Here is a 12,218-nt window from a genome sequence, read left to right on the forward strand (position 1 = left end):
GAGCCACGCTGGAATTTTCCCTCCCTGGGCCCTTAATTGGCCTTGGGCAGGACTTGCACCTGCTTGGGAGCAGGCTAATCAGCAGGCTGGCAGCTCTTAATCCCAGCAGCGGTACCGGGAGCGGTGGCCACTGCTGGGACTACACACAGCCATCACAAACCAGGTGAAGGACAGACCCAGAACGAAGGTAAGTGTCCCCTGTGAGGCCCCAAAAAATCAGCCTGGCCCCGGCGAGGCAAGGGCATCGGTTGGGGGGATGCATGTTGTGCGGACGGGACAGTTGGGGCTTTGGGGATGGCCCTCCGTGGGGTTCAGCGTGTCTGATCAGGAGGGCCCTGCCCCCCAGCCTAAAGGCCTGCTCAGGTCAGGGGGGAGAAACCCAACCCGAACCCCACAGAACCACTTCCGACCCGGCCCGAGTCCCTCCATTTTTTTCCCGCGCCCAACCTGACCCGAGCCCGACCCGACCACTGGAATGTTCCCTTTACCTACCTTCCCATTCCGAATCTGCAGGAAGCCACAGCATGAGCGTGATGACGTCATAGAGACGCTCACTCGCTCACTGCACAGACTCAGAGTTTCCCTCCTTGACGTCCCGGACTCCCAGCTCAGGTTGGCATTTCAATTTCTAACACTTACCAGCAGAGCAAAATGCAATACTTACTGTGTGAGTCTGACCCGACCCGAGCCTGAAAGCCGGACCCAGAAGAGCAACCCGACCCAAACACGTCGTCGGGTCCTGTCTGGTTCGGGTCGGGTAGCGGGCCTTTACCCCAGCCCGCAAGATGGCTGCTAGCTTTTACCTGGCGGTGTTCTTGGGGCCTTTGCTGTCCACCCACTGATGATAAAATGGCTGTGGGAGGAGGCTCTTTTGTGGCAGTTAATTGACCACTTTAGGGTCTCGATTGTCCTGGGAGGGGAACCCATGCCGTTTCTTGCCGCTGCAGCCCTGCATAAAATTGCAGCGGGGGCCGGAGGGGTTTGGGAACGCCCCACCGCATCCCACTCAATTTTACACCACCTGCCGCCAGCCTGTTCATTGGGGTCCGTAAAATTCTGGCCATAAAATGCATATCCTCTGTAGTTAAGAATAGATCAAAATAGAAACTCTACAGAGTTAAGAATCTTTTGAAATTTAGATCTATCTACAGGTTGTATTGTCATCCAAGATGAGAACTTGAAAATGCAATGACAGCGACAATGGTTTATGATATGTCAATGTCTAGATGTGTTACTGACTTCTGATACACACCCATTACCTGGGGATACAAGAAACCCAGGTGCTCAAGGTTTGAGGACTTATTCTAAACCTTGGGTAGCTATTGCAGCTGGTGGTCAGATTAAAATTGCAGCAGTGTGTGGGGTAGCTTCAATCCACAGATTGAAGCAGTGGTCATTAAGACCAATGATCCACTGAGAGGGAGTTTTGGAGCTAAGCTTTTTGCGTTTCTCTGTCAAGATCCTTGCATCAAACTGAAATGTTAAATGAACTGCATCTATTCCATTAACAGAGAGCAGCTTCAGCCAGGCCACCCAGAGGCATCCTATAGCAATTCCAGGAGAGTCACTGGCTGCTAAGAAAGCACCACCTAGTGGCAATCAGGTGGGTACAGCACATATATCAATACACATCATACCATCAGTTGTACTCCACTGCAATCTCTCTCTTTGTCTCTACTGACCAGGTACGGTTGGTGAAATAAAATAATTATCCCTTTGGGTAGAATGTGGTTGCTGTTTGTACAGAAGAATAATTGACCTGATTATCACTTTGTTCCTTTCTCATAATAGTCAGCCCAGTAAAGCTCTAAGGGGTAATATTGTTCTCTAAGTTAATTTTTCCACTGAAAGTAAATTATAACGTAATTAACCCTTTCATTAGCAAATCCGTTTTACAAAATCTGCAAAGGACATTGTCAGAGTTTAAAGCCACAGCTTTCTTTATTTTAAAGTATGTGTTTTGGGGACTTTTTTTTGTATTGTTAAAATTAAGAATGCATCAGTATAAAATTTGAGACGATAAATGCTACAAGACCTTCCACAAATACCCAAAGAGATGTAATGGGGGGGGAAACTTGAAGTGTTTGTATTATGTTATGTGTCTACATCTTTGGCCTCACCAGAAAGAGAGTGGTGCAAAGCATTCCTGATGAGGGCTTGCATTTAAAACAAAACAAAAAAAAATGCACTTGGGTGGAGAGAGGGAAAAAATAGTAATTTTTTTTGTGCATTCTCTAAATAAACTGGAAAGATTCTCTAAATAAAACAGCATTCATTAGCACAGCAGAATGTGGCTGGATTCAGTTCTCAGTTGCCATCAAAAGTTTTCTGAAACCTTCAACTGAATAGTGTCCTGATGGGATGCATACAGCCACAATGCCACACACTTCCAGCAGCCTTAAATTCTGCATCCGGATATCTCGTCGCTCCAGCGCATCACAGCGCAGAAATGAAAGTTGTTCAGTCAGCCAAGGTTCGTTTCCAGAGCTTGTAAGCCTTTTCCGATTTCCATTACAGATTCTCTTCATTGCAGTTTTTCCAGTTCTTCTAGAGAATACATATATGAAATCGATGTGTTTTTCTCTATTTGGTTTTTGCTTCGTCAAATATCATTAGTTGAAAGGTCTGGTAACTGCAAAAGAGATATAGCATTTCTTTATTTTTTCAAACTGAAAGCAAACCTGTGTATTTTGCTATTCATTATGTGACCACATGTAATGCCATGGTTTGTAATGTGTAAAAGTGATTGGTTAATAGGGTGTGCGCCACTGAATATTGGCACACCTCTGCGGAAACCTTAATAACGAACGCCACCTGCTGGATTATTTTGTTTAGTTTTTAAAAAAATTTAAAGAATTATATCAAAACATTACATATTACTCCGCAATTCACAGCTGTCCGAAAAAACAGCGTCTCACTCCCCAGTCTACACCTATGGCATTTTCGATGGCAACACACTGCTAAGTTTTGAGGACCAAATGACAGAGGAACAAATTGCCAGCAGCGAACTTTTAGATGGAGCCAGACGGCACGTTAGCGTGACTGAGGAGGATCTTATTGGGCTTGAGGAGGAACGCAACGAGAAGAACACTCGCAAGCAGACAGACTGGGCAGTGAATATCCTAAAACAGTGGCTTATTGAAAAGGGCAGAGATGAAAAATTTGAAACTATGTCAGTGGAAGAACTTAATAGTATTTTGAGAGAATTTTATGGCACGGTAAGGAATCATGACGGTAACACCTATAGCATTTCCAGTTACAAATCCATCCGGGCTGGTTTAAACAGGCACCTTAAGATGCCTCCTCACAGCCGGCAGATCTGTCTGATGCAGGATAAAGAATTCAGCAGTGCCAATAATGTGTTTCTGGGTGTGCTTAAGGTATTAAGAAAGCAAGGGAAGGATGAAACAAACCACCACCCCCCTATTAATGCAGCAGACCTTCGAAAGATCAGAACGTCTGGTGTCCTGGGACTTCACACACCCCTTGCACTTGTGAACAAAGTCTGGTTTGACCTGCAGTTACACTTTGCCAAGCGTGGACGGGAAATCCTCCGGGATCTCCCTCCAGATGCTTTTGTTATTAAGCGCGATCCCAATGGACGACGCTATGCAATGCTGAAGTATACAGGGAAAAATAGAAGCCGTCAGGATCCATTGAAACTGGGCCGGATGTACGATATGCCAGGAGATGTAAACTGCCCAGTCACCTCACTTGAACTTTATATATCCAAGCTGCCACCAGACCCTCCTGCCTTTTACCTTCACCCTCTAAAATTAACGCCAGAGCAGTTACGAGAACAATCTGTCTGGTATAAAAGGGAGCCAATGGGAGTAAATTATCTCGGAAGCATGATGCCTAGAATCAGTATTGCTGCCAGACTTTCCCAGAGGTACACCAACCATTCCCTCAGAACTACAACTGTTCGTCTCCTGTGTGACGCTGGCCTCGGAGCACGGGAGATCATGGCACTTACTGGCCACCGTTCAGAATCCAGTATTAGAAACTACTGGGGAGCTGCAGAATTTCAGTACCGGGCCTGGTCAGACATGTTAGATAATGCAGGATTCAACTACATTTACACAGCTCCAAGCTCTGTAGCACATGGGCCGCAACCAGGAACTTCATCTTCCACAGGGAACATAGTGACTTTAAATCGCAACACGGTTTCCGGACAAAGCACTGGGATCATCTTGCAGAACTGTGCCATAAAGCAGGAGCGGCTAAAATGAACTTGTAGTACTGTGAACAAAACTCTAAGCTACATAAAAATTTAAAATTAGTAATGTTTTAAAAGAATATATATATAGAATATAGTTCTGAAATGAACTGCCGTAAAGTATGATAGCATTGCAATTTCAGTGTTGTATTTAACATGACTCTGGGTCAATAAAAGTATTGGTTCTTTAAATTGAGCTTTTGATCAATAGAGGTTGGCTATTAAAAAAAAATGAAAGGTTGATTCTTATCAGTGCTGTAATGGTTCCCTGCTTTATTTGCTTTGGCTCAAAAATATGTTTCACTTGTTAAAGCTACCTGTTTAAAAGGGGCAGCAAAGACGATGAAGCAGGGAACCTGTTTTGGAGTCAACAGTGGATGCACGTCCACAGACTTGGAGGCTGAAATCTGGGAAAGCAACGCCAAAGCTTTGCTGTCCTATCAGAGCTATTGAAATGCCGAACCTTTGTTACAGCCCTAATCAAAATGCAGTAAGTTTTTTGAGAGTATCCATTCAGGATGAATGCAGCTACAGTGAAACCTGTTTTAATTATAGAGCTTCTGGAAAAACTAAAATGGGTAGTAAAATTTGTGACCCTACATTACACTGGTGTGAATATATCAAACACCTGTCCCTTTAATAGGGCTAGTTTGGTAATGCTGGTTGTATGCAAAAGTCTGTGACATGCAACAAATTGATTTCAGGCAGCTACAACTGCACCTTTTCTTGCCACATCAACAAGGCCCTGAAGTTAAACTGCAATCTCTGTTGGACATGAGGCACCAAATAACATTGGTGCTGTTTGGCATCTGTGCATACCACTTATGTAGGAGAGATTTCAGGAACCTTCATGTAACAGGAGCACAGGATGTCTGTGTGACAAATTGGGAATTACTTCCAGCTAATGAGTGGATGTATATATCTGCCCTTTTGAAACAGCTAACTTTGCTGTAATGGAGGTAGTCTCATTCAAACAAATAAGATGAGTTTTATTTTTCAAAAATAATATTTTACATTTTTCTGCTGCAAATATCCATAAAATTCAAATTTATTAATTTATCTATAAAACTAAATGGTATAATCTTAACGGGGCGCAGGAACAGACGCACCTGGGGATTCACATACTTTTGTGTAGGTGAATCTTTGAGAGTGACAGGACCAGCTGATATGGCTGTTTAAAGGGCTTTATAAATAGGCATAAAGTAGAAAAACAAGGAAATTATGCTAAACCTTTATAAATCACTGGTTCACTCTCAGCTGGAGTTTTATGTCTAACTCTGGGCACCTCACTTTAGGAAGGATGTTAAGTCCTTAGAGAGAGTGCAGAGAGATTTACTAGAAATATACTAGGGGTGAGACTCTGGAAAAGCTGGGGTTCTTGCTTGAGCAGAGGGAGTTAAAGGGAGATTTAATAGAGGTATTCAAAATTATGAAGGGTCTTGATAGAATAAATAGAGAAATTGTTTCCACTGGCAGAAGGGTCAGTAACTAGTAAGATAATTGGCAAAAGAGTCAGAGGGGAAATGAGATTTTTTTTCCACTCAGTTTTATGATGATCTGGAATGCACTGGTTAAAAAGTGTGGTGGAAGTAGATTCAGTCATAACTTTTGAAAGGGAATTGGATAAATACTTGAAAAGGGAAAATTTGCAGAGCTATGGGAAAGAAGAAAGAATGAGCGTTTGGAAAAATAGTGACAGGTTTGAGACCTCTCTGTATTGGGGAGTGCTCTGAACCTGTAACTAACTCATTTTGGTAGACTATTGGATAATTGGATGTAACCGCTATGCCTACAATCCCATAGGCTAACAGTGACCATTGAGAGGGAAGAAACTTTCACACCTGCAACAAACACCCTGCTCAAAAAAATACAGAAAAATCAATACTTAAAAATTGATACATTAGTTAGCTAAATTTAAAGTTATTAAGTTTATAATGTGTTTATAAAATTCTTCACCTTTTGAGACTGAGCAACAGCTTGCACTTATATAGTGCCTTTAATGTAGTTTTAAAAAGTCACTAGTTCTGCAATGTCTTAAACTCCCACTAGTGTATAAAACCAGACCAATCTAATTTGGATCATGATTAAAATGTCAAAGTATTTTGCATTCTAACCCAATTCTGGAGCACATCTCTGGTTGCAGGACCCAACCTCTGCCAGTCCAAGCTGCAGTTGAATTTAAATGGCTTGCAAACACCATAAATTGATAAATTGGGCACTAGCCAACAACCTTCTCCAGTCTATTTAGGGGTAATCAGATCCCAAGGCACTGCATGCACAACAAAAATTTGAAACCCCATGAGGGTACTGGTTAACTGGTTATGGTGGTACTGTCGCTTTGCAGTATGAATAATGCTCATTGCCCACTTGCAGGTTTCACTGTACACTGCTGTTGATTTTTAATTCTTTCTCAAATTATGTGTTTTTATTTATTTTTTAAGCTGGCAACAGTTAATCACTTGCCCAGCATTCTATTTTGAGAAATAACAGTCATTAACCTTTTTTTGAAGACTGGTAGCATCTCTCCTGTCTGTTACTTGCCCTTCCTCTCCCATCGGTGGTTTGTTTCCTTAGCCATTCAGAAACTCTACCACAGTTTCAGTATTTAATTTGTAACATTCGGGATCTAATCATCCCATGCAAAAGTTACCTTGTCAAGGCTGTAGAAGATATTCAGTGCTTTAAAAGGTGAAATAATTGATTGCACTGTTGTTGGGAGCTGCATTTCCACAGCATTATTGGCTGCTGCCTTAAATCTAGTGAGGGTTAATGGTTAGGGACTGACTTGAATGTAAATACAAATTAAGCTCTTTGTCACCTATCTTAGTGTTTGGATAACAGCATAACCAGATGGTGGTAGTTTAATCAGAACAGATCTGGACCTGTGGAATTAATTCAATTGTATTTGTAAAATCATGACATTTACTCTGACATGCCAGTGCATTACAGTCTTGTATTGCAGTAGTCTATACCAAAGTGTAAAACAGTGCTGAATTTATGGCAGAGTGTTAATTGTATAGCAATGGTTTGATTATATGCAGGTGCAGGGTGTTAATTGGGGTCTTAGTTGAGCACTTATAAGCAGACACTCAGACTGGTGGAGGGTATTGAGTGAGGAGCTACGTGTTTGTAATCCTTTTACTCTGTACAATAAATGTAAAACTGAATAAATATAGGCGCCAGCATTACCCTTCCATAACAAGCTTCCTATATTTAACAGTGAGGGGTTATAAGTCTATTACCTAAACCAGATAGACTAAAACAATGCAGCAATAGAACATTAGGAGCTATTATTCCCATAGAATATTATGTATCCTAGGCTAAAGTGTTAAAAAAAAAAGTGTACAACATGACTGTATACGGAAGCTTTTCCATTCCCCCTTTCTAAATTTTTAGATAGTGCCTGGATTTGCTAATTAGCAGGGAGCCAGGCTGAAACGAAAACAGTTTGGATATCTGCAGTATACCAGTCATCCTTTTTGAAGTACAGTGATATTAGGAGATTTTGATAACTTAACTTATCACAGTTGCACTTCTGCAAGTCTTAATGTAGCCTTTGCATTTCCCGTAATAGTTTTCACTCCGTGTTGTGAGCCAAGGTTCCATCCACACTCTCCTCCTTTTCTTCATTTGCCTTGTTGACTCTCCACAACTTTAAGCTTGGGGTCACCTTTCATAAGCATGCTAATAGCACCCAGCTTTTACCTCTCTGCTGTTTATGATCAATTTTGCAGCTGCTGTTGTCGTCTGGTGTCTATCCAAAATCAGGATCGAACTTCCTCTAGCTAAATAAACTTCCTTCATTATTGCATCAGTAACAAAGACTTTGCCCCATGTCTCCCTTTATTTTGGAATTTTCTTCAATAGGCTGCTCAGGAGAAGTCCATTCATTATTTCTGTATGCATGTAGGTGAATTATAAAGTACAGCTCCCACGTGCGGTACTAATTCGGAATATGTTTCCTTCCTATTTCACTGTGCCCTATTTTTAGTACGGAGTCTATGCTGCAATAGTTGTCTTCACTTTATTATTTCCAACCAAGATAACCAAGAAAATGCAGACTGGTGGAGAAATTGGGATTCAGATTGCTGTGTGTAAATCAAAATACTTAAGGCTATAGAAAAAGTAAATCCAGAAAACTTTGAAGTATAGAAAAGAACAAGGTGAAATAGGTTCAAGCTAGTAAAAGGCAAGTTTAGGACTGTCATCAGAAAGTTCTTTACTTAAAAGTGGAATCAGTTCCTGGATAGAGCAGTGAAGGCAAAACCACTGAGATCATTTAAGAGCCATTTGACACTGCACTGATTGATTTTTGTGGGTTTCTGGAAGGATCAGCCAAATGGCTGCACTTATCCGTAATTACTTGTAAACAAACCCCACATTTTTATTGCTGGAATGGGCTTTCCTGTAAATTTTTCCCACAGTTAGAGTTACATTGGTTATAGCCCAAAAGGTGGCCATTCAGCCCATCATGTCTGTGCCAGATCTCTGCAAGAACAACTCAGCTAGACCCACTTCACTGCAGTTCCCTCGCAGCCCTGCAAATTTTTCTCAAGATAATTATCCAATTCCCTTTTGAAAGCCACGATTGACTCTGTCTCCAACACACTTTCAGGCAGTGCATTCCAGATCCTAACCACAAGCTGTGTGAAAAAGTTTTTACTTGTTCTTGACCCATCCACCAATAGGAACAGATTTTTTCCTCCTCTGCTCTGTCCAGACTACTCCAGACTGAATTTGCAAATCTCCTCTCAACCTTCTGTAAGGAGAACAGCCACAGATTCTCCAATCTACAGACAGTCATTCCTGGAACCATTCTCGGACATCTTTTCTGCACCCCCTCTAATGCCGTCACATCCTTCCTAAAGTGTGGTGCCCAAAATTGGCCACATCTGAGGCTGAATCAGTGTTTAATAACAGTTCAGAGTAACTTCCTTGCTTTTGTACTCTTCCTCTATTTATAAAGCCCAGGATCCCATATGTCTTATTAGCCACTTTCTCAACCTGCCCTTCCACCTTCAACCATTTGCGCACACACAGCCCCAGGTCCCTCTGTTCCTGCACCCCCTTTAGAATGGTATCCTCACTTTTATATTGCCTCTCCTCGTTCTTCCTACCAAATTGTATCACTTCACAATTCTCTGCTTTAAATTTCATCTGCCACTTGTCCGCCCATTCCACCAGCCTGTCTATGTCCTCTTGGAAGTCTTTCACTATCCTCCTCACAGTTCTTTCAAAATTTGCAGTTGGCAAAACTTGTATGTGTGCCCTACACACCCAAATCTAGATTATTAATATAGGCCAAGAAAAGCAGTGGTTTCTAATGACACTCCTAAACTTGCCTTTTACTAGCTTGGGCCTGTTTCGCCTTGTTCTTTTCATATACTTCACAGATCTTCCCTTTTTGTTGTTCTTCCCCCTGCCACCCTCCCTTTCACTTGTACATTTCTAACCTTTGCCAGTTCTGATGAAAGATCATCAACCTGAAACGTTAACTCTTTCTCTCTCCACAGATGCTGCCAGACCGGCTGAGTATTTCCAGCACTCTTTTTATAATTGTTTACCACTACTCTGTTTCTTGTCACCCAGCCAACATCGTAGCCATGCTGCCACTGTCCCATTTATTCCACAGGCTTTAACTTTGCTGAAAGCCTATTAGGTAATGCTTTATCTGACATCTTTTGGAAGTCCATGTACATAACTCTGTTACTTCATCAAAAAATTCAATCAAGTTAGTTAAACACAATTTGCCTTTCACAAATCCCTGCTGACTTTCCTTAATTAATCCACACTTGTCCAGGTGGTACTTTTATCCAAGATTATTGTTTCTAAAAGCTTTCCCACCACTGGGGTTAAGTCGCTGGACTTAGCCGTGTACTTTTTTTTTGAACAAGGGTGTAACATTTGCAATTCTCAGTTCTCTGACACCACCCTGGTACCTAAGGAGGATTGGAAGATTAGGGCCACTCCCTCCACAATTTCAACCCTTACTTCCCTCAGTGTTGTCAGATGCATCTCATCCGGTCCTGGAGACTTTAAGTGCAGGCAGCCTTCCTAATATATCCAGTGTCTCAATTATCTCTTCTTTCACCACGACTTTGGCAGCATCTTCTTCCTTGTTAAAGGATCAAAAGAAATTAATTTACTCGATTGTTTAATATTAAATACCAGCCAAAAATCATGGTTTCTGAAGAGTAAAAGACATGAATTAAACTATTTTAGGCTGCCTTTAAAGTGATGGGCACAGTCGAGGTACATTACCACGAGGGGGAAAGGTAGGACAAACAAAGCCAGAGCTCCCTGGATGACCAAAGAGAGTAAGATGAGGCAGGAAAAGGCGGCATATAACAAATGTCAAGTTGTCAATACAAGTGGGATACAAACTGAATATAAGTGGTAACCGGATTTAGGTGGGAAGTCCCAATCTAGCCGTCTTGCCCTGAATTATTTCTAGCCCTGACTTCATATCAGAGGGGCAGTGAAAAAAGTAATGAGAAGCAACAGAGAGTATGAGAAGAGCCTGTCAGCTAACATAAAAGGGAATCTAAAGGTCTTTTATAGGCATATAAATAAGGAAAGGGTAGTAAAAGGAGGGGTGAGGCAGATTAGGGACCAAAAACAGAATTTACGCATGGAGGCAGAGGGCATGGCTGAGGTACTAAATGAGTACCACCCAGATATCTAAGGAGGATTGGAAGATTATGGCCGCTCTTGAGTAAATTAATTTCTTTTTATTCTTCCAACAAGGTGCATTTTAAAATAAGCAAAAGCCTTTCTGCACTGAAGGGGCCTAAATGATTAGCCCGATCTGCTTGGTAGTTTTTAATGCAGCCTGTTATGGAGAATTTATTTATTTATAAACAACTAAGCACAGTAACTCCTTAGACAACTTTTAGGAGAGTGGCAATTTCTGATCAATACATTGATTCAATGTCCAGTCTTGTGCATAATGATTGGTATGTTTGGAGTTCTGTATAATAAAGTAGTTTTAAAACTGGGTGCGAATGGGAACAAATGTTGCAATTTTATTTAATAGAAAGCATTGTTAAAAGCATCATAATGAATAAAATGTTGTGACTAGTTCTCCTATGGCTTCACAGGAGGTATAGAACAGGTTTAGTCTTCAGGTGAAGGAGTCAGAGTGGGGATCATTGCAGCAGTGCCAGTGTGTGCAAACTTAATTCAGTCACCATTTTAAAGTCGTATATTCTGTCCTAACATTTACATAGTACCTTGATTTAATATTTAACTATAAAGATCAGAACTTATGGCCATTTGGGAAGTAGAGTTAGTTCGAGTACAGAGGATTCTCTAATGCAGGCTGTGGAGTTGGGAGGTACAAAACAGGTGCCATTGGTGGGAGGGCATAATTAGTGACTTTACATAGGCAGCTTTCATTATAGATACAGACATAGGAACTTATGGAAAACTTGATACTTCCTCTTGGCACGTTTCTGTTACAGTTTTGGAAAGTTTTGTGGACAGGACATGGACATAAGTGTAAATTTTTTAATAATTATACTGTCATAGCAGTTGCAGGGTCAAAATGGAGTGTACTTTTCAGTAAGTAGCTGGCAACACTAATCAAATACACCTAGGGAGGCAATCATAATCAGGGTCTTTTTGGATTCTTTACAAAAAAGCAACTCTGAAAATGGCAACAAATCCTGAAGTATTTTTGTTTGCTTTCTGGATATGGGGGTTGCTGGTAAGGCCTCATTTATTGCCCTAAGAAGGTGGTGGCAGCATAACAGTTGTTTCTACAACTGAATGGTTTGCTAGTGTGTTGAGTCAATCATGTAATTTGGGACTGGAGCTAGACCAGACAGAGTGGCAAGTACACTTCTCTGCAGGACATTGAACCAGTCATTTTTTTTTTGACAATCTGGCAGCTGCCCTGATTTGAGCTCACATGATGGGGGTTTGGACATGCAAGCTCTGGGTTGCTGGACCAGTACCATAACCACTACAGTACTGTAGTGTAACATGTTTCCACTAA

The 12,218-nt window shown here is 41.4% G+C and overlaps 1 protein-coding gene across 5 annotated transcripts in view; it reads left to right on the forward strand.

The window, feature by feature from the left end:
• Window positions 1-12,218, forward strand: part of LOC137353345 (activating transcription factor 7-interacting protein 1-like) — a 212,556-nt gene that overhangs the window by 160,811 nt on the left and 39,527 nt on the right. For 4 of the 5 annotated variants that reach the window (XR_010969843.1, XM_068019510.1, XM_068019511.1 and 1 more), the window contains exon 13: window positions 1,512-1,603. Coding sequence is in view for 4 of the 5 variants with exons in the window: in XM_068019510.1 (XP_067875611.1) it covers window positions 1,512-1,603 (92 nt within the window). In the remaining variant the exon portion in view is untranslated. Of the gene's footprint in view, window positions 1-1,511; window positions 1,604-2,894; window positions 4,338-12,218 lie in introns of those variants that run through there. The other variant, XM_068019507.1, reaches the window with a different exon arrangement.

Source organism: Heterodontus francisci, chromosome 41 (assembly GCF_036365525.1).
Source record: "Heterodontus francisci isolate sHetFra1 chromosome 41, sHetFra1.hap1, whole genome shotgun sequence".
Classification (NCBI taxonomy): Eukaryota; Metazoa; Chordata; class Chondrichthyes; order Heterodontiformes; family Heterodontidae; genus Heterodontus; species Heterodontus francisci.